The sequence below is a fragment of the Colletotrichum siamense genome (genome assembly GCF_013390195.1).
Source record: "Colletotrichum siamense strain Cg363 chromosome Unknown KSG_Cg363_contig02, whole genome shotgun sequence".
NCBI classification, from domain to species: domain Eukaryota; kingdom Fungi; phylum Ascomycota; class Sordariomycetes; order Glomerellales; family Glomerellaceae; genus Colletotrichum; species Colletotrichum siamense.
Genome location: NW_023501015.1, coordinates 4,568,670 through 4,595,589, shown reverse-complemented (window position 1 = coordinate 4,595,589; position 26,920 = coordinate 4,568,670). Strand labels below are relative to the sequence as shown.

At 51.6% G+C, this 26,920-nt stretch overlaps 4 protein-coding genes across 4 annotated transcripts; 2 read left to right on the top strand and 2 right to left on the bottom strand.

The window, feature by feature from the left end:
- Positions 1–6,152: 6,152 nt before the first annotated feature.
- Cel61a-2 (Polysaccharide monooxygenase Cel61a) lies at positions 6,153–7,028 on the bottom strand (the record flags this gene model as incomplete). The annotated part of the gene is made up of 3 exons (XM_036635019.1): positions 6,153–6,247; positions 6,300–6,681; positions 6,741–7,028. 3 exons carry the CDS (start codon positions 7,026–7,028, stop codon positions 6,153–6,155), a joined length of 765 nt encoding a protein of 254 aa, XP_036499232.1.
- A 5,859-nt stretch (positions 7,029–12,887) lies between these two features.
- CGCS363_v003169 (uncharacterized protein) lies at positions 12,888–14,239 on the top strand (the record flags this gene model as incomplete). The annotated part of the gene is made up of 4 exons (XM_036635018.1): positions 12,888–13,143; positions 13,202–13,685; positions 13,740–14,012; positions 14,062–14,239. 4 exons carry the CDS (start codon positions 12,888–12,890, stop codon positions 14,237–14,239), a joined length of 1,191 nt encoding a protein of 396 aa, XP_036500200.1.
- Positions 14,240–14,269: 30 nt separating this feature from the next.
- Positions 14,270–16,715, top strand: SEN1-1 (Helicase SEN1; the record flags this gene model as incomplete). Its single annotated transcript, XM_036635017.1, has 2 exons — positions 14,270–14,629; positions 14,682–16,715. 2 exons carry the CDS (start codon positions 14,270–14,272, stop codon positions 16,713–16,715), a joined length of 2,394 nt encoding a protein of 797 aa, XP_036500199.1.
- Positions 16,716–18,731: 2,016 nt separating this feature from the next.
- CGCS363_v003167 (uncharacterized protein) lies at positions 18,732–20,598 on the bottom strand (the record flags this gene model as incomplete). Its single annotated transcript, XM_036635016.1, has 3 exons — positions 18,732–19,964; positions 20,023–20,078; positions 20,160–20,598. 3 exons carry the CDS (start codon positions 20,596–20,598, stop codon positions 18,732–18,734), a joined length of 1,728 nt encoding a protein of 575 aa, XP_036500208.1.
- Between the last annotated feature and the right edge of the window lie 6,322 nt (positions 20,599–26,920).

Here is a 26,920-nt window from a genome sequence, read left to right as displayed (position 1 = left end):
TATATTCCAAGCTCCCTTTACGAATGACAAAACACAAAATAGGAATAGAAATTCGACTAGGTCAATCCAGCCAAAGAAACCGATATTGCTGCGACTTCAACGCCACCGAAGACTACGCACGTTGCTTATATAGTGCGAGAGCTCGTTGCATTTCTGCACCCCATGGTATCCATGTTTCTTATTTGCTGGGGCCAAATGGTAAGCGGCGGTGTTTAGAAACACTAGCAACTCTTCTGCAGCTGGAGCAGGGGCCTCTTTTATTTATGCCGAGGAAAGCAGCGAGTCTTGTCAATTTGTAGTAAAATATGCTACCTAGACATCATGTTATTACCTTCTGCTGATCGTAGGTATCTCCTCTGACATCTCTTTTCTTTGAAGTGTTGTATCATTAGCCAGAAGAACTCTCCAGAAACTAAAGCTCCTATGCAAGCAAGGCCGGCTGCGATGCATGCTATGACGATGTAGTAAGCTAAGTCGATGAAGATACAGAGCACAATTGATGCGCCTGCGATTATCATAGCCAACAATCCTATCAAGAGGGAGCGCCTCTTCTGCCCTTTCAAGCGATTAATTCGAAGACGGAGGTAGATGTATTGCTGGATAAAGCACGGCAAGAAAGCCAGGATTTTCGCAGAAGACACTAAATGACCCGTCGGTTGGTAATCGGCGCTAATGCTGACAAGCATGGAGCGGGTAGCTGGAAGAAGCCGTAGGATGACAAAAACAAATGGGCCGCTCATGATAAAGATTGTTGCTGCGGTCCAAGTTTGCTCGTAGGCATAGATGCTTTCCTGAAGGCGACGCTCGATTCTCATTTTCATTTCATTCTCTTGTCCGCTATCGTTGATGAGGTTGCGGATGTCGTGTGAGAAAACTTCAACACTTGACACTGATGAACCAGCTTGATCTGGCTCACGGAAATATATCATCAGCAAGTTAATCAAACTTCATGATAATGTTGTCACTTACCTGTAGCAAAGTCATTGAGACTTAGGTTTTGGTCATGTAAATACAACGGCCGGAGTCGCACGCTGTTCTGAGAACTGATCTGCTCTGAAAGAGGTAAACTTTCGCTATTGCATCTTTCGATGTCGGGATTGCGAGTATTTGAACCCTGAGCAATGATTGGCGTGTTGTGGAGTTGTTGAGCATGGATAGCAGCTGAGACTACATCGCGAGGGTCATGAAAGGAACCGGTATGCGAAGTATCATGAGTGATTATGTGCCCTGAATGCAGAAGTCAGTGTCTTGAAAAGCGCTTATCAAAACCTAGAAAGGAATACTTTGATCCTCAGCCTCAAAAACAACAACATAAAGCAGCTCAAATATGGGAAGTAAGGAGGATGAAAGCAAAGCAATAGCTATGATTTGCCCAAAGGTCCATTCGTTTTCCTCATAAAGATTGGAACTGCTCAGATCCTTGAGGTTTTTGATGCTCAAGGTCCCCCAGATTGCAGAGAGTAGAACAGAAAAAACCTGGAAGATTTTAAGTCAGCTGGGCTATTGCCGTTCATCATGCCAGGTGCGAATTCAACCGTCCATACCTCGGCGAACATTGATGTGTAAAGGTGTACAAACACTCGAATAGTGCAGTACACAGAAGCCTGTACAGGGAGCAAACACATTACTGTGACAGTCGCTATTGGTGCTGATCCACGGCTGAGCAAACGTTCCAATATTCGCATCCATGCTACGTATCCCCGATCCAGGACGCTCTGGATCTGTTGAGAAACGACCTTACTAGAGCCTTCGAAAGTCTTTGAAGCCCTTATCAAGTAGCCGTATAACAAAAGGAGAAGAGACGATATCATCGAGACAAACGCATCGGTGGATGTTTTCATTCCCGTTTTGAAATAGCAAACCGCGGCCGATTCATAAAGTATCGCGATCTCGACCCTATCTTGAATCTGTCCCCCATAGTAGCTTTGGATACTCCTCCTGAGTCGGAGATACTTTTCTTGAAAAAAGTTGATCGTGTCTGAAGCAATACTGGGCTGAAAGATCTTTTTGCCCAATATCGTACAATTTGCTGGCCCAACTGTTCCATTTCTTAGCAACTCGGCGTCCAATTTCGTTAGGTCATCGTTTATCCTAAAAGGATAGTCGGTATAGTAATTGCTTGTATTGTAGTCTTCGCAATCCTGAGGATATGTTGCTTGTCCTAGATCGATGAACTTGGTATATCTGATCTGGTCCTCAGCGCCATCAAGGTGGCCATCGGCGTCCAAGTGACCAGTAAGGAAGTTAAAGTGTCCTGTCGGTATGAAGCCAATCGAAAGAAGGATCAAAAGTATTAGCATCATTGCGAGTCGCCAAAGACGCCTTCTGGGATGTTTCGCCAGATAGCTCCTCAAGAAAGATAGTGCTGAAAGATGAGTTACGCTCGAGAACCATGCCAGAGATATGACCATCTTCCAATGGTAGGCACTCAGTCCTTGGTCTTGCTTTAGGGACATGTAGCCGCTAACGAGAATTGAGATTCCTGTAATCAACTGTGTATCTGCAAGGGAAAGAATGCACTTTGACGTGTAAACAGAACAGAAATCTATGTAGGTAGAGCGGAATTAATTGCTGACCTTGTGAAAGGCGTCTTCTATCAAACCCCCACGATAAATCTTGCGGAATCGTATATATTTCGTGTACTTCGCTAGCAACACGTCGAGCGGATTTGGGCAGTAGGTTGCCATTGAGCTTGTGCTTGAGAAGGGATCCGCATGTGGATCGAACGCAAAGATGTAATATGCGACCAGGATAAAGATCGTCAACCATGCGCTGATAAGGAATGCAAGAACAACCTGCAATTAATATGCCTGTTAGAAATCATTACCTTGAGCGCTGAGTATATGTGATGACTTACCCCGAGGCCGGCGATGTCTCCGTATGGCTCGAGAGGCTCAGGAATGCGGCTGCATACTTCGTATGAGAAATTCATTGCACTCATGTTTTAGCTGTGTAACTTTGGAGGGAGAATGTTAGATGAGCTTGTAGGACCTCGAGCGAGGCTCTTTAGTATCGAGATTTTAAAGGTAAGTAAGTCTCTGATCAGGCTGCGCTTGTGTTCCCTTAACTCATGCGGTCAGCTGCATGATTGCGTCACACTCGTGATCAAATATCGCTGAAAATAGATGGGCAGAGCAGAGCTGATCGCCTCGGCTACGTTAGTTGCATAAGTCTACTCGAAGCAACTAATCAAATCCTTTACATGCGAATGGTGACGGAAGAGGTAGGGGGTGGTGACTGACAAAGCTGAAATGATCAACCAGAGCTGCAGACTTGACGTTTTCTAAGGCCTGCAGAATTTTTTCAATTTTATTCTCTACAAACCGCAGACAGAGCCATGCCCATCGGTATGGATTCATTCCCCGTTCGTGCTATTCTTCACGTCGTATGGCCTAAGATCTACTTGCGGTGACGCTACCTTGGATCATCCCCTGTACCTCATACGGCGCGCGATATGACAGTCATTTGAAGCACGGATGAAAGTGGCTTACTGGGAGCTACGGCGTCGTGTCTCACACGGCAATGCTATTTGGGCGGCATGTCATTACCAGAATCGCTTTAGGTAGGGCTTGAGAGTTACTGTTTTTCTACGAAAGCACCTCAACTAAATAATGACCGTGGATTCCACAGTTCCATATACATTCTTTGTCTAATGAAAGTAGTAACCAAGCCCTGGGATATGCCGGTCATCGTCTCTACCGCCAACTTCCCGATATCCATGCGACTACTGATTGCTTGAACATAACACATTCACAATAGCAGAGTGCGAAGAACCTGAAGGTTTCTTTGTGAGATTAACTATCGTGCTGAAGTATTCAACATGAAATGTCGCATCAACACGTTTGTTTGATAAACTTTGCGCCCAGCACAAAATATTAAGGCATGAGTGACTTGAGAAAGCACGGTCATCATGTTTTCTACACTATATGTAACCAATTGATCTGAACATATTTGTGAGGGCAAATAATCTCGAAGATAATCAGTCGATGTGTGAATACTTTGGATACAGACAGAAAGGGCACTGCGATTTGATTGAAATCAAGGTAAGCTGCCACAACTTCAAGTCGGTTCAAGTCGGATGCTCTAGGAACGGTGAGTGATTTCTACCTTGGGTGCTTTGGCGTAAATTATTCAAGTTAAGCCAGGTAGCATAGAGCACATCGTCCTTATCTGATGTTTTCGAATACCCTCAGTACGAAAGTGATATTGCTATCCGCAGAAAGACGGGTGTAGTACCCCAGAGCCCTCCGGCCGCTGAGATTCGCGCCGCATTTTCCATCATAATGCCAATCAGTATTCTGGGGAATGGCTCATCCACAGGTACTTTTCGGCAAGTACATGTAGTCGGACAGATAGGGGTACTGATTTTCAACGTACCGCGGTACCAGATGGACGAGATGCTGCTTCAAATACACTCGAAGGGCTTCACCTAACTTCAATCAACTTCCCTGAAAACTTCTTGAACATCTTCGCGAGTCTATGAGAGAGGCTACTGGGGCACACATGAAAAAAGGACTGATAAATCACGAGTGAATAAGCGAACAACTACAAAGCGAACTGCCGTAGTGCATTTTGTCAGCAATTACTTGTTTCATGAAATCATCGTATAGAGACGTAGGGCGGATATCTGCTTGACATTGCTAGGCCAGAGAATTTCCTGAATATACCGAAGATAGGAGGCAATTAAGAGGGCCAACGCAGAGGTGGGGGCCAAATATTCACACATTAACGCCAAGACCTTAGAACACTCAGCAGATGCGACTGCTACTCCGGTTGAATGGGCATGGTTTTCCCAGTCTCATCGAGATGCAGCCAAATTGATGTGGGCACTGTTCATCGCGTCTCATCGGCTTTACTTGGTTGCCGAGACACGCTGACAAAGTCTCGAGGGTACCGACGAACACTGCCGAGGATTGGATGCGTTCACCTTGGCAGTTTACAAGAAAGTTTCATGTAGAAAACTTCGAGCGATGCCGGATCCCAGAGTGAGGTCGTCTATGGCTCATGTCGTGATCATTGCTGCCGACATCGAACAGCTAGGCGTCTTCCGTAGTACACGGAGTGAAGTACCTCGACCTGACTGATCATGACAAAACAAGTTCCAACACTGACAAAAGACATGTCCCCTGAAGTTTCGATATTGCATGACCTCAAGATCTTGATAAGGTGGACATCGACCGTGAACGAGTCATCCGCTGCTCCGTGCTCGCACGGCATATGAATTTTGTCCCTTTATCCCGGACAAAAACGATTACGTGCAGGCGATTCAAAAGCAATGCGTGATCGGCGTGCCAAGCCTTACGGTGCCACTTGCTCACCAATAGCAAGATCTTTATACGCCAGTGGATACCCCTCCCAACGTGGACTACCGGGATGAAGCTGATGGTGTAACGAGAGTGCGAGGCCTACGCGCCAGTCGTTTTTTTCTGGTTTCAAGGAAATTGAGGACCTGTTCCCATCAAACGGGTCTCAGGGGCGGACGGGTCGAGGAAATTCAAGACTGGAGATGAGAAGTCGTCCCAGACCTTTTCAGCTAGCACAACGATTGATTTAGTGAGTTGAATTCACTTATGTCTTTCTGGCTCGGTTGTCTCTGCAAAACAAGGTTCGAACTTTATCTGCGCAATTGAGTTCGAGTTGTCCAAACATCTGCCCAAGCTTCATTTAACTTTGCGCGTAACACGTGGGTTGCGCGGGCTTGGCGTTCGATTCAGACCCGCGGGCAATCGGGATAATTACCGGAGTGCCAAGACTAGGTACCCTCCAATATCAGCACTGCTTCAAATCCCGATGGTTTCACGAGTGCGAGAAAAAGATGTTGTTGACTCAGAGCATATCAATTGATGCGTCTAAGACTAATATATACACTGACGATGCTTTGTAAAACTGGTTGCCTCCAGCCGAAGCTCATTTCCAGGTCGAAAGGTGCCTAGGAAAGATCGTCGAGGCGAACTGATGTACAGTGAATATTGAAAAAAAACCGTCCGCATGATCGTGCAAGGGCAATGTCATGAGCGAGACGTGAGAAGCATTCCCTCCATGGAGCTCAAATCCCCTTCTAGGGTGGCAATTCGACAGGCCTGCCGTCTGTCTTTGCGGTGAACTTCACTCCCACACTACGCACCCGTGCGTTGATGATGTCGAGAAACCATTTAGTCGACGATGAAGAGGTCGCGGGGGTGGCTGCGCTTCTTGGAGGAGTAGACAGCGGGACCCGGGATGGGGTAGCTGGTGGGGTTGTTGTAGACTGCATGAATAATTAGCACGTTGTTGATGAGAAATGCACAGGAATAACTCACTGTCGAAGATGACACCGTCGTCCTTGGCGGTGTACAGGCTGGTGCCAGCAACACCAGTGGGGTTGGCAGAGCCACCACCAGTGACCTCGAGGTTGATGCACTGGGGGTAGAACTGGGCGCCGTTCTCAGAGCCGGCAGAGTGAAGAGCCAGGATCTCGTGGCGGAGGACGTAGTTGCCAGCGGCGATGTCGCTGGGGATGTTGACGGTCCACTCGAGGTTGTTGGAGAGGAGCTCGTCAGCGGCCCAGGTGGAGCCGGACAGACCCTTCTCGGCGATCTTGAAGAACTTCAGGTCGGCCTTGGTGGCGGAGGTGCAGTCGCCGGAGCACTTGGCGAGGTAGTCCATGATGGGACCCTTGTGGGAGTCGGGCCAGGTGTTCCACTGGAGAGGAAAACATTAGTTCAAGTCGGAGATAGGACCATGTCAGCGTGGTAGCTTACCTTGAGGGTGACGGTAGAACCGGCGGCAACAGAGATGGAGGAGGTACCGGGGGTAGCACCGCGGTGGCAGATGATGTCGGCGTCGCCAGTGGCGTCAGGGGCGACGAAGCCGAGGTCAGTGTTGGTGGCGGCCCATCCAGGGGTGGTGGGCTTGGTGCTCGCGTAGGGGTAGCTGGAAGGGTTGAGACCGTCGACGGACTTGCCACCAGCGGTGATCTTCTCGACGAAGCCGTGGGCAGAGACGACAGAGGCGCCGAAGAGGGCGGTAAGGAAGGCCTTGGAGTACATCTTGTTGGTTGTTTGGGTTTGTGTGGAAACGGGTGTTTGTGGGTAGTGAAGAGAACGGATGAAAAGCTCACAGAGCAAAGAGTGAATTGGTTCAAAGAAGGAAGGGTATGAGCTGGAGAGCAATGCTGGTGAAGTGAAGGACGAAGTGGGATGCTTGGAGAATGAGGAACCCGATTATCAGCGGACTGGACGAGTTCTCTTATACTCAGATCAACCGCTCGCCCAGACACGGGTTCAGACGTTGGGCTTTCCACATCGTGGAGTCAAGGACCGCAATCCCGTCTCCATCTCTCCTGAGTCCCGACTCCTGAGCTCCAGGCACGACCATCTCGCCCAAACCAGACTATCGCCCGTAAAAGGAAGTTGAGGTCTTGGCGGACGCGAGGTCGGAGTGCCTCCGTCCGCAGGCGTTTGCTCGGCCCCCAGCAGAGCACCGACAGACATTGGACGGACGACAAGGGCGGAGCGCCGGGGCTGGCCACCTGGACCACAAAACAATCTATTTCGCACGGGGGTAGTGGAGAGAAAAGTCTCGGCGCGATCGGCGGTCGGGGCCGGGGTTGTGGTTGGGCCAGTCACCGGGAGCGCTGCGCGGACAGCCACGTCTTGTGGGAGCAATGTCGGCCATGGATGGTCAGAGCCTGGGCCATTGTGGCAGACGTGAATGGCACTCGCTGAATGCATCCCGGGTGGTGCCAGCATGAGACCAAGACGGCAGTCGGGATGGTCTACCGGCCGCCCGCATGGTCAACCCCTTGACAACTAACGTTGACCGTTGGACCGTTGGTTGACGCCATGTTCCGGCGGCGGCCCCGACCCAGCGGCAATCGAAACTTAAGGAGGCGCCGCATCTATACTTCCAAACCTTGGACTCATCTATTGGAGTCGCACTGCGTCGTAACGTGTCGTTGGCGGATGGCATGAGGCTGACGGACGAATGCTCGCTACCACGCATTCATCGTCGCATTCACGATGAGACGCGACGCTGAGTCCGCTGGACCGGCTCACACTCTGGCAGTTGGACTGTCGGGAGAGCGAAAACGACGGAAAATCCGGGGAGTGCCGAGGTGATCGGCATCTATCACTGCATGACGCATTGGACGGGACCAGGGCGGCAAGCCGAATCGAGGCATCTTCTCGCGGGACGATAACTCCGTCAAGCCCCTTTTGGTGAAGAACCTGGAGGGTTTGGAGACGGCTTGAACATGGTGATCGCGTCAAAGATTCGAATCTGTGGAAACCGCAATTTTCGAAGATGCTGGGCAGGCCTCCCGGGGTCCCATTTACGGCCGTGGCGTTCTGTCATTCGCATGGGACAACGTCAGCAGTTGACAACGACAACTCGACCCGAACGTGAGCCACCAAGCGACAGGACCTGAAACAGGATGTCTGCAGGCATTTCCTTGGTGGGTTGAGTCGAGCCGAGCAGCGGGAGAGCAGAACTTTAATTAATGTTATTCTTAGTTTGTCAAATATAGGCCCTAGCTCCCTGGCTGCCACCTTTTTATCCCTGCAGACGCCCACGTCGCGCAATCAATCCGGAAGCAAGCGAGTGGAGGGCTACCTCTCCCAGCCCCAATCCATATGAAAAGGGATGAAACAAAAGCGGCGAAAAGCAAACAGGATTTTTTTCGGTGCAATCTTGCCAGCACAGAGTTCATTCGATGCGTTATGCTTAAAAAATTGGTCGTGGAGATTTTGTACAGTAAATTTGAACTCTGTTGTTGTTGCTTATCTCTTAAAAGACGTCGCCACCGCCTCACGTCCCACTCAAACAGAAGTGGCTGTGGCTGAAAAAGAGGATCTTTGAGATATGCACAATTTCTAAGCCACGACGGCATGACGACTTATGAAAGTCGGGCTTCGCACCGGGGTTTGCTCAGCCGGAGAGGTGTCGTTTGATGTAGAAGTCAGCTTTCAGCCCTGGTGGGCAAACGTCCCATTCACTGTGGAAACCCGACCTGCGCCTCGGGAAAAGGAAGAAGCGGAGCTATCACGAACGTAACACAGAATCTGGACGATACACTTGAGTCTCACTTCGGCGGTGATTCCGTTCGCTTACGGCCTAGATTCTAGCCATCATCGAACACCGTTGAATGGCCAGACTTCAAGCAACAAGGTGACATTCAACCTCACTCCACGATCCACCATCTGATGCAGGTTGCAACCTTCTTTCGCTGGCTCGTTTCTGGTTTCCAATATCGATGGTCGAGGCCTGCTTAGCTCTGCTGACCTTACTGCGGTAGAATGAGCCAAGCCAATGCCACGGCGAATTCAATTACCATGTGAGCTCGGGTGCAACACTAAACACGCAGTTTCTGAGGGCGAGTCATTCCCAAAGTGCCAAGGGCAGGGGCCTGTCCCAATGCGACGGTGGAATGTCTTGATCGGGTGAAAATAGGCAAGTCGGGCCAATGAACCACGGGTCCAGTAAGTCACGATGAATAGGCGGAACGACTTTTGTCCATGACAAGGATATTCGACGGACTTCATGTCAACGGCCGAACAGGCGAGGAGCGGTCGGGTTCCCGGGCTCGAATACGGCAAGGTTTATGCAACGCAAGGATTGTGGAGCGTGCTTGATATCAAAATGGCTGGTTGTCAATAGAAGCAAATGAATGACGCAGGAAAACTCCCAAAGGAAGCAAGGTCTGAGAGTGGCTTCTTTGAGACTGATTCTTAGCAAAACTACCACTACACTATCGTTTGAAGATCAAAGACCAGGGCATCCGAGCCGAGAGAAAGACACACTGACATAGGAAATCAAGGGTGCAAAGACTCTGTCACCATCAGACTACGCACATAGACACTAATTATGCCCTAATGGAACTCTTGAAGTGCGTTCTCCATGCCATGTCTGAGTTAATGACAGAAAACTTGCGCAACTTTAGGGCAACATTGGGATTACACCTGACGAGGGAACCCCGGCATCGGCTGCCGACTTGGTCTGCTCGTGTGGTGGGATGAAGATCCAGGTGCTATTCATTGTTGCTATCTCTTTGGCTTACAGCATAGCTCATTGCAGGTCTTGGCGGGGCAACCATTGTCATCTTTGTGCCGACTTTTGTGCCTGATGGGAAGGGGATGTTGAGTCATCTCTATTAAGGCATTTCGAACTTCCCTCAGCGAGGCTGACTTCGTTGTTGAATCTTTCTTCCCTTCTAAGTTTTTCTTCGCAGTTTGCCGCCTGGAGGCGTGCCTTGTTGACTGCCGTATGACTCTCACGGGGAAATATTCGAGGGCCAGGATGCCTGGGCTTCACAGAGAAACCTCTATGGCCACCTATGGGGGTATGTGAAGAGAGCGCGAATCGCCAGGGGGCAGGCATCTCCCTCTTCACACTACCACAACCCATTACACCAAAATGTGACTTCGTTGTTGATTCTGGCAGTGACAATCGAGCTTAATCTGAAATCCGTTCACACCCGGAACCTCTTTCCTGTCATCACCACAGCCACGACTATCTCCTCCACATACCTGGAATATGACCAGCAGCCCCCCTCGCCAGTTCTGAGATCAGTGGTTGCGCTTGCATTGTTCGAAGCTTTTTGGCTAGAGTGATTTATATGTTGATGGAGAAACCAACCAACTCGAGCTTACCTTCAATTTGATCTTCCAGCCTGGAGCCATGGATCTGTATGTTCAAGAAGACCCTCTCCGACTCATTGTATTCCTTTCTACCAGCACAGATATCTACACATTCGATGGCTACATCTTCACAGCTGACATAATTACACTTGGCAGATCACGGAGACACCCGCCACCAAGCAGTCGATGCGCTGACGATGAAGATGAATCGATGTGTCAAGAAGCTCACGGTCAGTACGACCCAAAGAATTCGATGTTATCCGATCTGCAGACTTCACGACGACCAGTGCTGTCGGCATATCGGGGCAGATGGCCACTTTTTCCGAGCCAGACCTCGTGTCCGTCGATGAAGCGGTCCGCGCAAGAGAATTGACGTCTCTCATTACCTGGGAATTTTCGCCATCTCGAGCATACATCAGCTAGTATCGACGAGACGCCATCTCTTGATGAAGCTGCCTGAAAGGCATGCGACCAAAGCAAATCCCGATACAGACAGCTTATGCAGGCTCTCTAGGAGGTCGACGGCGACTTCACTAAAACCAGATGAACGTCAGCAGATGTCGGAAGCCTTGTCGCAAAACCATACGACAAAGCAGCTCATCGTCAGCACGATGGAGAGAGATTGCGTGGTCTGCGGGCGGAGAGCAGTCAGGCAGGGTAGTCTCGTCCCGGCAACATTCCGGCCAGAGAAACAAGACAAATGGCTTTTTCTTATGGACCCGAGTGCGAAGCAGCTTCGAGTCCATCACCAGCACGCCAGGTGATGTGCTCTTTGCAGGCGAATACCATTCGGTCGAAACCGCTTCTGTTGTACTGCCGGGTCAAGCGCGGGCGTGGCCAGTCATGTTGCACTGTGAACGGACGGCAGCGGGAAGGCCTCCTATTGAGTTTTCTGCACATAATGCCAGCAAACGCCGCTAACAGCTTCACACCTGTCCAGCTTAGGTAGTCAGGTGCCTACCTTAGATATAGATATCAAAATTGTTCATTTCCATCTGCTCCTTCCTGTGTACTTTGTGCCGTGTCGGCTGTCGGTTGGCTGTGGGCGCTTAAGCTCCCCTAGTTAGCTGCCACCATCCCTGTGGCCCGGACCGAGCCGCTGTTATCTTCACGTAAGGTGCCTAGGTATACAAGTGCACTGAAAGCTAGGTACCTTAGGTAACTTACCTACCTAGGTAAATAATTATAGTTGAGCCCGTTCTATGGCTCCAATCCGATCAGGGGCCAGGTGGCTGGATAACGGGTTATTTGGCTTGGGGTGGCCTGCGATGCTGCCTTTGAGGCTGCTCCTGCCTCCCTTTTCACATGAGATCTCCCCGCGGTCAGCGTCAACCGAAAGATCCCATCCACTGCTTGCACTTTTCCATCGACCTCACCGCTCAGCCATCTGGCAATGGAATTGAACTGATGTCGTTGTCAGCGGGGTACGATGAGTGAAATGGCAGCCCGTAGCGTATTTCGGTCCTTCCAATCATGTAAACCCACCCAAGCCCCGTTGTTGGCAGCAACTGGCTTCGATCATAGCCTGGTACCCTACTACCTTTGGGTACCGAAGCTATTCAGTTAAAGTGGTATTAACCCAAGTTGCCTCGTACAAGGGCAGGACCAGTTCATCATCCGTCGTGGTGCTGCGGTGGATTGGCAGGAAGGGAAGGCATGCAGAGGAAGGCACTTACGCTGAACGCATGAACGCGGGGGCGGAATTATCGGGTCGCTGGAGTCGGGTGGATTTTGTGCGTATACTGCAAGGGTCTGATTGGCTAGATCGCTCGGCAGTTGAGAAAAGGTGGGTCTACCCCAGGCTTGGGTACCTAGATAGGGAGATCTGAACTTCGCGCCGCGTCCTGCGGAGTTGCTTTTTTCTCTTCTTTCTTCAACACAAACCGGCTAATTGAGTTCTATGCAATCGCTCCCACGCAGTTAAATTCAGTTTTCAGGGTATTCACAACAAGCACGAAGCTAACAGTCTGCAGATTCGGGCTTTCTTTTTGTTATGCAAACCGGCCTTGGTGTATTTGGCGGGGTTCTGCTTAAGCAAATTCCGTTTGTTACTCTGTAACAGTCATTTCCACCGAGGTACGGGGCTGATTTTAAGAGGTCCGTGTCAGTACGACCAAGGCGGGGATTTACTTCGGGTAGTAGGTAGTGACGTTGGAGAGAGAGAGAGAGAGAGAGAGAGACAGGTGTTTGGCAATTCGCACTCAGTAAGTCATACAACTCAAGCACAGCTTTGGAATCTTTCACTGACCTTGAAATAGCCAGAGCAGCATCATGCCTTCCAAGAAGAAGAACGGTGCTTCCAACTCAACGGGTTACCCACCATCCACGCTCAAACCCTGCGCCATCTTCGTTCACGATCCGTCCAGTCCTGTTTTTGCATCCGGCATCAACCTCGGCAATGACATCAAGATCAAGGCCAAGATCCGCCTCGAGACAACCAAAGGATACGAGCCCTCTATCACCCTGTTTCTGTATTTTCCCGATGGTACAGACAACGAGGACAGAGGTCACGGCGCACGTTTTACTTGTAATAATACTTCATGACACAGGCTTTTTGGTTTGACCCAATGCTGACACTTGCGCAGACAGCCAGGCTGAGGGGACATACCGCCCTTCTCCGGAGCTGCGGATTGGAATCCGATTTCGCCGTGAGAAGTGGACTCAGACGTTCGACGAGGCATCTCCCGAGCTTCTTGGTAGATTTACTCAGTTGAAGGGTGGACGGACGACGTTGATCACCTTTTCATCGGAGGCAGATGACAAGGACAAGGTCTTTGTCGAAGGTATGGGTATGCCTTACGTCAACAAATCGGAACCCGAACTTGAGCACTTCGTCAATGATAACGGCCGGCTCACTGGTGGTGTCAATTTTGCCGACTTCATACGCCGCAACACATTCCACGTGTTGGTCGAGCTTCAACCTCACAGCGCGAAGTTCTTCTTCAGCTTGGAGCAACTGCCACCGTCCTTCGACTACCCTTATGGCGCGCTTCATACTTTCGATGCTGAACGTTCCGCATTCATGATGGCCAAAAACCCGCGCGAGGTCGCGTACAACGTTGCCCATAGGTATCGTCACCTGTCAAACCGTGTTTCCGTTCAAAGGCTGATAACCTTTCATAGCTTCAAGAACGACAACGCGATGCAGACTGTGATGACGCAGTCATTGATTCAGGACTCGCTGTACGTGTGGAAACAGGCCCAGTGGATCGCCAAAACCAAGCTGCGCGCTTACTTTGTCCCTGTCCCCAATCGCGACGACAAGTACTATGCTATACTCCCCCTCCCAAAGGATTTCATGGACAAGTGCAAGCCTGCTTGGCAGCGCCTCATCGACTGTCAATTGTCTCTCGGAAAGTGGGAGCTTACAGACAGCAAGGAGCCCAGTGGATTCTGGTAAGTCGTGCCCATAAAGCTGATATTCCCTGCCATTAACCTCTGCAAGGAAATCCAATTTCATCACCTATACGGACGGCATCCAGGCTCTCGTGTCCCATCCTACAGGAGAGTCTGAAGCGGTGCTTGTCACATCGCGGCCGCCACCTGGGGAGGGAGGTAGCCAAGGCGATGTGTCGACTTTCCTCAGCCGGTCAGAGGCCAATGAAGCTGGCGATGCGCACTAGGACTGCGTCAGTCTCTGCTTCGACGACATCATGGCTGATACCGAGCGAAAGATTGCCGCCATCAACGACTTGTGCGAGTCCAACTCGGATCGCGCTCATCTCGCGCGACTCACAATGCGTGGCCAAGGCTACGCGGAGTGGATGATGCGGCGCCTTGTGCCTGCTCTTGTAGCTGGAGACCAGGGTGTAGCCGAGGTCACAGAGGCAATGGCGTGCGCCACGATCGATGAGAGTGGGCTTCCCTTCCGTCCCGTCCCCAAGATGTCATACCTTCCCGGTGGAGACGCTCGGTACGAGGAGTCTTTGGCAAGCATCTGTCTCCCAGAGGATCGACAACGTTGGCCTGTGTTTTTTCGTGAGGTTCTACTCGGACTGGCTATCATCACTGCGGTGTGTTATGTTCCTTGCCGCACGAGAGAGAAGAAGGCTAATCGATTAACAGGGCCCAGGCTACGGGAAGACCACCGAGATGGCAAAAAACATCCTTGCCATGGAGTACAGCTTTGGTCGTGTCTTCTGCACGGCCCCGTCTAACGTGGCCGTCACCAATCTCGCGGTCCGCGTCGACAAGATCACCATGGCCGTAAGCGACCGGCACAACGACAATATTCCTGGGGGAACGCCTCGAGCTCGTCGCAGAATGATAGTTCGTGGTTACAAACGAAAGGACGAGCTCGCTGCCTTCAGGAGTCTTCTGAAAGACCCGAAGCTCGGCGACGCGGCTGCCCCTCGTAAATTCGGTGGCCTTTCACACTGGCGCCTTGACTTGTCTTTGGCCTTTTGGGTTCTAGTGCTTCTACGGTCACCAGCTGTACGCGACCTTCACGAAGATGATAACGAGGAACTGCACCAGCTACAGCATGAAGTCGACGCACGAGAAGATTGGATCAGCCTTCGAGACGTGGCCACTGGAAGGATCTCATGGGACGCATATAACGGCAACTCCAGCTTTCCGCCAGCTCACATGCAGACCGTCGAGATCATCATGAATCAACTCGTGGCAATCGCTGACATCCTGGCCACCACACCAGCCATGATTGCCAATACCAATGAGGTCTACAAAAACTGGCGATCCGACGCAAAGGCCATTGCCATCGACGAGGCCGCGAACATGGATCGTGGCGACCTCATAACCGCCTGGGGTAACGAGATGTTGCCGTTGCTGTGTGGCGGAGATCCAGAGCAGCTTCCACCAACTGTTCTGACTGATCAATGCTCACTCGACACATCCGGTCACGTTCTTAACCAGTTCTCGAACGATGGCCGCGTATCTGCTCAGGGCTTCTTGATGGCAAGCGGTCACTCGGTCTACCGCTTGCGCTTACAACTCCGGACCGGCAATGGCCTTTTCGACATTGTCGGCAAGGTCATCTACCCGGACATCCCGGTGAGATACGGACCCAGCTGCGATATCAACCTGCCGAAGTTCGAGGTGGGACATCACCTAGAGGCGTATTGCAGAGAGCGCTTCTCCGAGTTGCTGGCTCCTGCGAAAGACAAATTCGCCCCTGTCTTCGTCCATTGCAGCGACACAGGCGTATACGTCGACTCCGTGACTGGGAGTAAGCGATCCCCCGACCAGGTTCGCACCGCCCTCTCTTTTGCCGCCGACTTCGTCACGAAAAAGTCCGTCGATGCGTCCAAGCTGGTCATTCTGTCCCCTTACAAGCAGAATGTCGCGCTGATCGACCGATGGAGCAAGCGGTACCCCGAGCTTGCTGGCATGCCTCCTCCGTCAACTATCGACGGCTACCAAGGGCAGGAGAAGGACATTGTCTTGGTTGTGATGGGCACCAAGGCGTTCAAACCTGGCCCTGGCTTCACGAAAAACCGCAATCGCCTCAATGTCCTCCTCACGAGGCAACGCTGCGGTCTCGTCATCTTCGGCGACATCCACGTCGCTGGATCGTTGAAGAATTCGGACTTCGGGACTTTGCCTCAATTGGACCTTCCTGCCATGTCTGCTTACAAGCCTGCGAAGGCCCCGTCATTTGGGGTACTGCGGGAAGCGGGGCCCGGCAGGTCATCTGCGCCAGAGATGTATAGGATCTGGCTACTGCTGTGGCAGAGCGGCAGGGTCGTCACCACCTCTGTCAAATGTGCCTCCAATGACCTCATAGGAAAGAGCACAACCAAGCCTGCTGAAGTCAATCTGGAGGAAGAGGCGGTCAGCACGGTCGCCGACGACGAGACAGAGGAACCCGCTGTCGAGGCCCCTGCTGAGGACGTCGTCGATTCCGCCCAGCAACTGGCATTAGCCGACGATGGGAACGACTACATGTTCTCGGAGGACGAGGAGGATGAGAGCGATGATGTCGAGGAGGATGAGAGCGAGAGTGAGGTTGCGGAGAAGGCTGAGGAAGAGGTCAAGGAAGAGGTCGACGCAGAGACCAAGGAGGAGGCCAAGAAGCGCGAGGAGAAGAACGTCCTCCCAGACATGACCTTTGACGCCTTCAGCGTTGATTTTGACATTTAATAGAACCCTGCCTGTCCCGTATCAATGAAATGCTTTCAAGCAACTTGATTGATGGTGAGTAACATGTTTACTGTCAATGTTGGCAATGCATAGAACGCTGCCCGAAATAAAGGGACCTACACTCCGAGGTCAAGTAATCAAAGAAAAAACTTGGGAGTAAAGCCTTTGATTTCCTGCTCCTGCTCGTTTGCTTTGAATCAATCCGAGCACTCGCAAACAGATAATCCTCCCTTCAACTTGTCCCCTTGTCCCTGTCGCTCGTCCAAGCCGACAATAGGATAAATCGAATTTGCTAAGCTGGGAAGTTGGAAGGAGGGGTCGCCCGGCTATTTTGCAGATGCTCCTCTGCCTGTGCTCGTGGAAAGGTGTTCGGGGTTATTCCTCTGCTTGTGCTCGGATAAGAGATGATCTTTTTCGTATTTCCTCCGTCGGTCGGGATCAGGATGTCAGAAACGAGCACGCGGCAGATGGGCTGACGCCAGAGTCTAACTTCGCCGACCAGTTCGGATGACGCGATGGGGATACTCGACGACTTCGTGAGGTTGGCAGAATCGATCGACGAGTTGAGTGAGGAAGAGAAAAAAGAGCTCCTTGTACCAGCGCGCGAGGGCTGACCGTGTAGCGGCGCGTAATGAAGGCAAGGTGGTGAGGCACAGTGTGGCCGAATGGAGTCAGCAGGCGGATCAACATCTTCCTGGTAGCATCGAACAGACGAAACTCTGAGTGATATCGTGGCAAAGCTTGCTCTTCTCAAAACTCAACTACTCAATCGCCCTCACCTCACGCAAAAAACTCCCCCTTGCCTCAAGGCTTCTGAAACCTAGCTCAGGAACTACCTCCGGCGGCTCTTTTGCAAACTCTTTTGCAAAGAGTCAGGTTAAATTCGCAACTGCGTAATCTGTCGCGTCGTCTAATTTCTCCCCAGACAACTTTGATCGCCTCTGCCATATGTTTAGTGAGTATTTTTGAGCAGGTACTTCTATTGTCTCTGCGCTATGAGGCACTTTCCGGGCCCGCGGTGCGCTGCCGAGGGTGTCGTTGGCGACCTCCGGCGTAGTGGGGTCGAGGACAGGATGCAAGTCGTCGGCGGCCGCTCTTTTTGGCTTCTTCCGGCGTACTGACAATTCTTCTAGATCGACGTCGTCGTCAAAGGCAGCGGCAGGTAGATTCGCCTCGCCTTCCCCTCCGATTCGAGCCCCGGTCGACAACTCGCTCGCCAGTTGCAACGCCATCCCGTCTACGAAACGGAAGCCATCCATGCGGACTGGGCCTTCTTGAGGCCCTTGTAGCGCGGAGCAAGGCATTCGAGGTCTCGTCAGGCTCATGTATCACTCCAGAGCCATCGCCGTCCCTCACCCCCGACTTCAAGAAGGCCTTGACTTTGCGGTAGCCCCCCCCCGCGTCGCAGGGTCTTGTACTTGTTGGATAGTGTGGCCAATGTAAAGTCAGGCAAGTTCCAGCTTGTGTCCGGCAACACGTTCCCTATGGCCTACCTTACGACGAAGTATTGATCCATATTTTCAGGAAGCATCTGAGGCAAATCCTACCATAACTCCTCACCGCAAAAACCAAAAAGCGGCAAGTACTCAAGCACCACTGGCGACATTGAAAAGGTAGGCATCGATGTTGACTCAGTCCGCATTTAGCGATCATCTATTTCCAGCGACTGAAGATCTCTAACCCTAGCAACGGTTCCCCCAAGTCCGTAGACTTCACTCTGTGAATGAATTGAAGGCCTCTGTTGTTCGTGTTGGTTTCTCCAAGTCCGTTACTGTCCGCATCTGCTCTGGTGCGGATCAATACTCCTCCTCTATTCTCCTTCGCGACTTTCCCTCAAAACCACAACACTTCCCCCTTTCCTCCCCCTTAACGAACCGAAACTGCAGGCGAGGACGGTGGGTGGGATGAACCACCTTCGTGCAGGCTAAGCCCCGAAAAGCCCGGCAGCAGTTTGTGCGCGTCTGCCAGGACACCAATACTCGCACGCTTCTGATGAGATGGCATAGCCTGAGAATTCTAGTCTCGAGGGGCTGCTGGCTGCTGCTCGTCTTGGTCTTTGCCACTTCCTTTCGAGCTCGCAGACGAATCGTCGCTGGCATGCTTGTGTCGAAGATGGGGCGCAACCCAAACTTCGCGAGACTCGGTCGAGTTCTGAGAGGGCACCCCTTCCGCTTGGCAAGAGCCGGATGGAGTGTTGGAAGAAACTGCTTCGGCGTGGGTGATCTCCAGCTCGGCTACCGCCTTGACCATCCTCTCCTGGACCTTCCTTTGTCTCTCGGCATCGTAAACTCCGCCTTCTTGGTCATCCTCGGCAAGAATTTGCAGGATGCGCCGTTCCGCCTCCATCCTTGGGTCGGCACTGTATACGAGACCATGGTCGTCCTCGTCGTAGTCAGTCCAGGGGCGGTAGACTCTTGGATCTGCGCCTCCGCAGAGACGGTGGAAACAGAGAGCATTGAATATGAACTCCATAATTCCCCAGTCCGGCAGGTCCTCCTTCTTATCTGCCCAAATCGTGATTATTGTCCCCGAGTTGAGCGGCCGTCCAGATTCAGACCGGAATTCATAGTTCTCGGCCGACCATTCTCTCATTCTCTCCCTCGGGTCGACGCTAAAGTCTTCCACTTTGTCCCATGGTGCCCTTAGATCGGTCTTGGGCAGCCAGTAGGCGCACACTTTGAGGCCGTACTGCGTGCCCTCTTCTGCCTTTTTCTCTTTTTCCCGCGCCCGGGTCCTGTCGGCCTCGGCCTCGGCCTCGGCCTTTCTTTTCAGGTCCTTCTCGAGGAATCTCTCAGACCTTCGGCATGGACTCTTCATAGAGACAGCAACGTTCTGGTCGGCTGTCTGCAAGCCTGCGGATGTAGAGCACTCAGCTTGTCCTTGGCTGTGGCTACTATCGGTAGCCGGTTCGGAATTCATCGTGTGGGACTCTGAAGAAGATGCGCTCGACTCAGGCTTGCGTCGCTCAGTATATCCGACTGGCTTCAGACCAAAGATGGCATCGTCCATATAGGTATGCAGCTTATGGGTCAGAGTGACCATGTTGCTGATGTCGTCAATCTTGTTTTTGGTGCCAGTGAGCTTTTTCATTAGGTCGCGGAAAGCTTGTGGCCCGATGAGGACTTGCATGCAATGTAAAAGCCGTCCAATGGCAGATTCGCGGTTGGCGCCAAAAAAGGCGGCCAAATGGCAAACCTGGAACTTGTTACACCCGGTGGCCACACACTTGTTGCCGTCGCGATCGCTAGCCTGCGCAATGACGGTTAGCCACAATCGCATAGAACCAGGGTTGAAGAATCTTCCGTACATCTTTCGCCTTCTTCGGATCACGGGAGATGTTTGCCTCCTTCTCGCCAACTTGGCCTGCGCAACAAGTGGCTGCGATATAATGATTCATTAGCACCCATTCGTACGTGTGAGACTCTGGCCTTTGGCTTTGCTTACCGTATCCTCCGTATTGGCCCGCGTTTAGGACAGCTTGCTCAAGATCGTTGCCCATTTTGAGTCTGCCATTTGAATCCTGCGGGTCGCTTGCGCACAGGGTATGGTGAATGTATCGGAGCTCGTCGATCCCAGTTGTCCACAGTAGCGCCCAGAAACGGGCCTGCCTGAAAAGCTCTTGATGTTCCTCTTCGAAGTTGAAACTCGCGTCCGCCAACAGAATTTCCTGAATGTCGCTTATGTAACGTCTTCGGATATCGATCTCATCCTCATTCAAATAGCTGACATTTTGGCGCTTGTCAACTTTGATATCTTCTTGAGCGAATTTTCGCAATGTCGTAGCGTCCAGTCGCGTGCCATGTTTGACAAGGTAGCCAAACACCATCATCGCGACTTCTTCAGCCTCCTTGCGTTGTATTCCGCTTGCGTTGATTGACGCCATGGGGTGCTAGGGCGAGAAACGCGAATGGTTGTTCTGGGGTTGGGGATTGGAAGGTGACTGGGAAAGCACGACGGACGCCCTTTTTCAAATGAGCAACCAAGAGTAGAAGGTACGTTTAGGGCATACGGGTGTTCCTTGCACGCTTTGAATAAGCTTTTGTTTTTTGAAGGGGCCGACCTTGGTGGCAGACCGACAAAAACTCTGATGGCGTCCCGTGAAAAAGGAAAAGATAACAGAAAAAGAAGGAAGAAAGTGAGAGGGAGCAAATCGCTCCACACATGCGGCGCAAGCATGGTACTTTCAAACAAAGCCTTTTTTCTGAACGACATTCTTGGTCAAATTCCTACACCCTGTGGCGTTGCCTTGTCCCCGCCTCTGGGCGCGGAAAGCTTGGACTTTGTGGCCAGATAGGTTTACATACAGTTCAAATTCTGCTTCAAGGATTCAGGAAATTTGTTCACAACACCAAGTACTCAACCCAGTCTTTTTTGAGAGTCTCGCACCTGCTCATTCTGCACTGACCGAAGAATACACAGCGGGAGCTCATTCCAGAGCAGATGGACCCCAGAGAACACTATATGAAGGAAAATGCAGGGTAGAAGGGCGCAAATACTGCCTCTTATTGACCACTAACACAGATACTACCAATACCTGACCACAACTTTTCAGAAGCATCTCTCATACCATGTCAAACCTACCACACTTTCAACATGCTGATCGATGACCGAGATTGCAGGTGAAGATTCCGCTTATGGTGAGCCACCTGGTCCACGCTTATATGGAGTCGTAATCAGAGGCAGATTGTGAGGCGAGTAGCAAACGGCCAAGTGCCACATAGATGCAAAGTTGAGAGACAGGCTGTGAGGCAGATGGCGAGGCGAGCAGCAAACGGCCAAGTGCCACATAGTTGCAAAGTTGAGAGGCAGGCGGGCGGCCGCGGGCGGGCTGCAAAGCCTCTCGTATGAACAGCATGTAGTCTATTATCATGATGATTGCGATGTAAGCTAGTCTTTGAACAATTCCTCTGAAACAACAACACAGAAAACAAAACGTGAAGCAAATGCACCAAGCAATACCACTTCAATCGTCTGAATCACTTGGCATCCATGCCTCCATATCATGAGCTTCATCCTCACGCACGCCTACAGCTTCAGGCTCCCACTCATCATCCATGTCCCCTTCATAATCAACAACGCGCCCAAGCTCAAGGCTTGCATCATAACGGCTAAGGATCAAGTCCTCATTGGCATAAGTCTTGGGCAGATGTAGATCGCTCACGATCCTCTTTAAGGTTGGGTACACATTCGCCGGGTACTCCCATTTCAGGAAGTTGCTTGTTCTAGATTCGATTAGGATATTATTGTTTTCATTGATGCGGTCTGCGTTGAAATTGTTGGGATTAGGCTTCTAGCCCGTCCTCATTTGTTGACCGTGAACCTTGTGGGCGACGACAAGGCACAAAGGGTTGTGGTAGTCGAGGACTAAAGGCAGTCCCAGAAACTCCCGGTATTCGCCCTGGAGCTTCATCTTGTTCTCGAAGTCTTGATCATCATTGTCGATGACCATCCTTCCAACACAGACCTGGAAGATCATCTCCAAGAAAATTGTCATTGCGTTGTCGATCGTGGGCCACTTGCGATTGCAAGCAGTCGTCATGCGCTGCAGTCGCTCGTCCGCGAGGATATAAGTGGTGACCCACGACCAGTTTTCGGGTCTCGCGCCTTCATGTGCGAAATATGGGCATCCATCGTATTTCGGCAGCTGGATGCCCGTCCATTCCTCAATCTCGCAAACAATTCTGGTGATGGTTGCGCGTTGGCTCGTTGACCAGCCACATGTTATGCGTTTTCCGGACGTGTGAATCCATCGCCGAATGAACTGCTGCTGGCTTCCAGGGTGGAGTTTGCCAGACACCCATTCTTCTTTCAGATACTCCAGTTGTTTGCTGTCGATCTTCATTCGCATTCGTTGGTCCTTCCGGTAAGGCACCTTCGTTCTGATATCGGTATACTGACGACACTTCTTGACCATGTCGCACTGCAGAGCTGCCAGCTGGTGCAAAGCTGACCCGTTGCCAGACTTGATCCTTTGTTCCAATGCTTCGTACTCTCTGCGGAATTGTCCCAGCGCGTTCATGAACACAGGTAAACTGGTATGCTTGCAGTAGTTCAGTGCGATTGGAATAATGCACAGATTGTCCGCGACATGAACACGTGCGTTCCCTTGCTGATCGCGACCGAAGGGAAAGATGGCGTCGATGCTAAACATCAGACAATGGCAAGTCTCAGCTGGAGGAATCTCTTGATTCCCGCTGAAAGCGTTGACATAGGAGGTGCCGCTGTGACCGGTTGTTTGATCCTTGAGTGACAGGATGGCTGTGCTGATGAGGTCCTTGGTGTGCTGGTTTCGAGGCAGATGAGAAAGCTTGAATTCGAGGTAAACGGCTCTCGTAACAGACTCAGGAATTGTTCTCTCGACAGCAGACGGTAGCTTGCCGGATGATGAAATACAACTGGGACATGCGCGGTATCCGTAGACATGCTGGTCCTTGTCCTGGCAAAGCGAGTCCTTTCCACACTGGCCACAGACGTGGAAATTGACCAGACGCGACGCAGTGTCGCAATGGCAGGTACCTGGGGATGGTTCGCCGTTTCGAATCCTTCGGTTTGTTGCATCGACTTCGCGAGCAATGACGATCCAGGTCTGAAGGATGTCGCCAGTGGCCATCTAAGCTCTAATAGCGGCGTCTCCAATTGGTTCTGTCCATGCTCTGTCTTTCGAGCCGACAACAAACGCAGGTATTCCCGGGACATCCTTTTCGACCCGGCATCCAGGGATAATCAGCCTGTGGTTTGGCCGTTCCTCCATTCCAAAAAGCCTTGAGAATTGCATTTCTCCAGGATAAAGTCTGTGACACCGATCAATTGAGCTAGACGGCGCGAACTGAGAGACCATTGTGGTCTTGAAAGCATTGGTGGTGGTGTTAGAGCAGACGATGGACCTGTTCCGCATCCATGTCGCTGCCGATAGACGCATGAAAGCATCAGTCCGTCGTAATTTGAATGCCGTCTCTGGATCCAGCCCTTCGGGGACTTTGACTTCGATGACAGGAACGTCACGGTTGGCTGTTGACATATTTAAACTGTCATTGTGCTCCCGATGACCAAACAAGACTTTGAGGTTGTCTGCAGAAGGAATGGAAACGTCAGGCAGGTTGTCCACGTTCTGCTTCCATTTCCAATACTGTATACCCCACGTCAAAGGGTCGATACGTGGAAGTACAGTGACAAATGAATACTTTATCTTGAGTCTCGAGCTTGGCTCATGCGTCAACGCCGGAGTGCCGGATCGGATCGGTTTGTCGGGGAAGAGGTTTCGAACAACCAAAACAAAGAGTGCCCTTGTGGCCGGGATGTCGCACACTTGAGCGATTTTTGAAGTGAGTTTCGAAACGTCAGGCCATCTGTTGAGAGCGTCCACCAGTTTCTGGCAGATCTGCAAGCATTCGGATTGCGTAAAGTCCCGCGGATGAACTCGAAACATAAAGAGATTTTCGCCAATCCTCTTGGCCCGCAGCTCCCAGAGGTCAACTCCCATGTTGGGTGACCTCTTCATCACAACGGATGCACGGTAGTCTCGGCCAGCAATCGGCTGGCGGTCGTAAATGAATGACAATTCGTCGACGGGGATAGGCACAGTTGGGGACGCTTGTGAAGCTATCGACTCCCCAGCCTGTCGGATGACTTTCAGGTTCAGGCTGTGGAGTCTTCTCTCACAGTATCCTACCCCGTTCATCCAAGTTCGGCCGAGACCTCTGTTCCATTCGTCGACGTCGGTGACTTCGTCCTTCTGGGACAACCTATGCTTCTTCGGAGGCGAGGGGGTAGAGAACGATGCCGAGTCGGAGGAGGAACGTGGATGTGATGATGCTGCGAAACAGGTCAGAAACAGGTGGCTATGGCTAACATTGAAGTACGTACGAGGCAGAAATCCCGCTGCTACTGGTTCTGACGAATTGCTGTCGGCAGCTGAAGTATCAAAATCGTCTTCCTCGTCGGCATTTCGCTTTCTGGGAACTGAGGCAGATGGCGATACGTTGACAGGCGACGACTGGACGACGGTGCCAGATTTGGCGCTGGATACTTTTTCGTATTGTTAGATATGTACACGTCTCTAAGCATGGATCACTCACTCTCAGACGGGTCTTGCTTCCTTGACATTGCCGGAGACTCCGATACTGGTGTTGCTGAAGAATGCTGAGTTCGAGAGAAGAAACTCGTGATCGTTCTCTGAGCTGCGGTTGGGGCCGCGCCCTTGGTGGCTCGCTTTGAAACTATGGAGATCTTTTGAGTGCAACCCAGAGACAGCAACGCGACGAAACCTACCTTTGGGCGCCATGGCGCTTTCCCTCGGTATGAAGCTACCGCAGAAGGATTCGGAGATACTAGTCGTATTGTCCTCTTACCATTTGTTCATACACCGCAAATGGGCGACAACAAGTCTACGCGCAAGACCATGCAGCCTAGGAATCGTAAAAAGAATCCCACCGGTAATAAGATATCAGAACGAAGGGAGATTGAAACAATGTATGGTACTTTGACAAGGTATGACGAGCACGGCTTCAAGCTTGAGACGAGTGAAGTACAACACAGCCGAACAAAAACGAAGCCTGACAGTGACGCTCAACCGTCTCGTTGGTGTGACGAACTTCGAAGTTGCAGAAGAGAGGAAGAGGACAAGACGCGACGACGGTGATGGGATTCTAATACTCGGACGCGTGGAGTCGCACGCGACTTTCGACGTGACGCGTCTCGGCAACTTGCCTAAGGCTCTATCTTGGTATCAGTCGAACAAGATAAGACTGGTAAGGTACCCATGAACGGGTTGTGGCCTGCGCCTTCCCACGCACTGGAGGTGTTTCCCTACCTTCCAGCAGGGCACCCCCAGACCACCTTCTGAGGCAATTCAACCCCCAACTGTCACCTCTGCTATGTGATGATATCGTATCCTCGGGTCTTCAACTGACGAGGGCTCAGCGCCACTACGTTGTTCTGCAGCACTTGGCCGTTTGCTTCACGCCTCAGAGCCCGCCTCTCCGTATTGCGATTTTGCGGTACTTGGCCGTTTGCTTCATGCCGTTTGCTTCACGCCTCAGAGCCCGCCTTTCCGTATTGCGATTTTGCGGTACTTGGCCGTTTGCTTCACGCCTCAGAGCCCGCCTCTCCGTATTGTGATTTTGCGGTACTTGGCCGTTCGCTTCACGCCTCAGAGCCCGCCTCTCCGTATTGCGATTTTGCGGTACTTAGCCGTTTGCTCCTCGTCTCAGTTTTGTACTGAATTGCAGGCAGGCTATGAACAAGCTTTAGCTAGAGCTACTGGATCCAACCAGATGATAGGAATGGATGAGCCTGGGAAGATGGAGGCTCACCTGACTGATGCCAAAAATAGCATGATTGTCCATCTTCTTCCGAGTCAGAGCGTAGGGGTTGCAAATGTACTTGCTGCACTGGGGATGCTCGGGCTCGCAATGCGGTTCGGCCCGGGTCACAGGTTTGGTAAATTGCCGATCACAGGTGGGGGCCCGGAACTTCACACCACGTATGGACGACATTGGTGAAGTTCGGCCCGGTGGATAAGACAGATTCCTAGGCATGCCCCAGACGCCCCCTCCGCAAGCCCCTAAGGTCACTAGTAATTCATGGAAGCGTTGGATGGGCGGAGCCGGGTGCCCGTCTGAAAGAAACACTGTGAAAGCACCTTGGCCCCGATCTTCTTAGGTACCGGTACCTTCCAGGTTGGGTAAGGTACCCACCCCGCCTTACTGATAAGGTAACCTGGAAGGCACCCTCACATTCCTGGTGGGCTTCCAATTTCAGTCTCAGATCATTTCATCCACGCTCTTCGCAAAATCACCCCGTCCAGCACGTCACTCGCAACTCCTTACCGGCCAATCTGCTCAACCCTCGAAAATTGGCAGATATGAAGAATATGCCTGGGCCTCACTTTTTTCATTGCGACCTCGAAAGTGAGCCTTGGTGGCAGGTCGACGCTCCAGTTTCCCATTCCAACCGACGCTCGTTTGTTTCAGTCTTGCCCGGAGATGACCAGCAGAACACAGCACCGATTGAGATAGTGGACCCGAATACCCGAACCGACTTGTGGCATCCGAAAAGCGAGTATGGCATGGATTCTTCGTTCTCAAACCCCGATATCCATAACGCAACCGAGACAGAGGACATGAGCCTCCAAGACACAGGTTCGACCTTTTACAAAATCGACGTCAGGAAGCCGGCAAGTGACCAGGCCTACAGAGGTCTCAGCC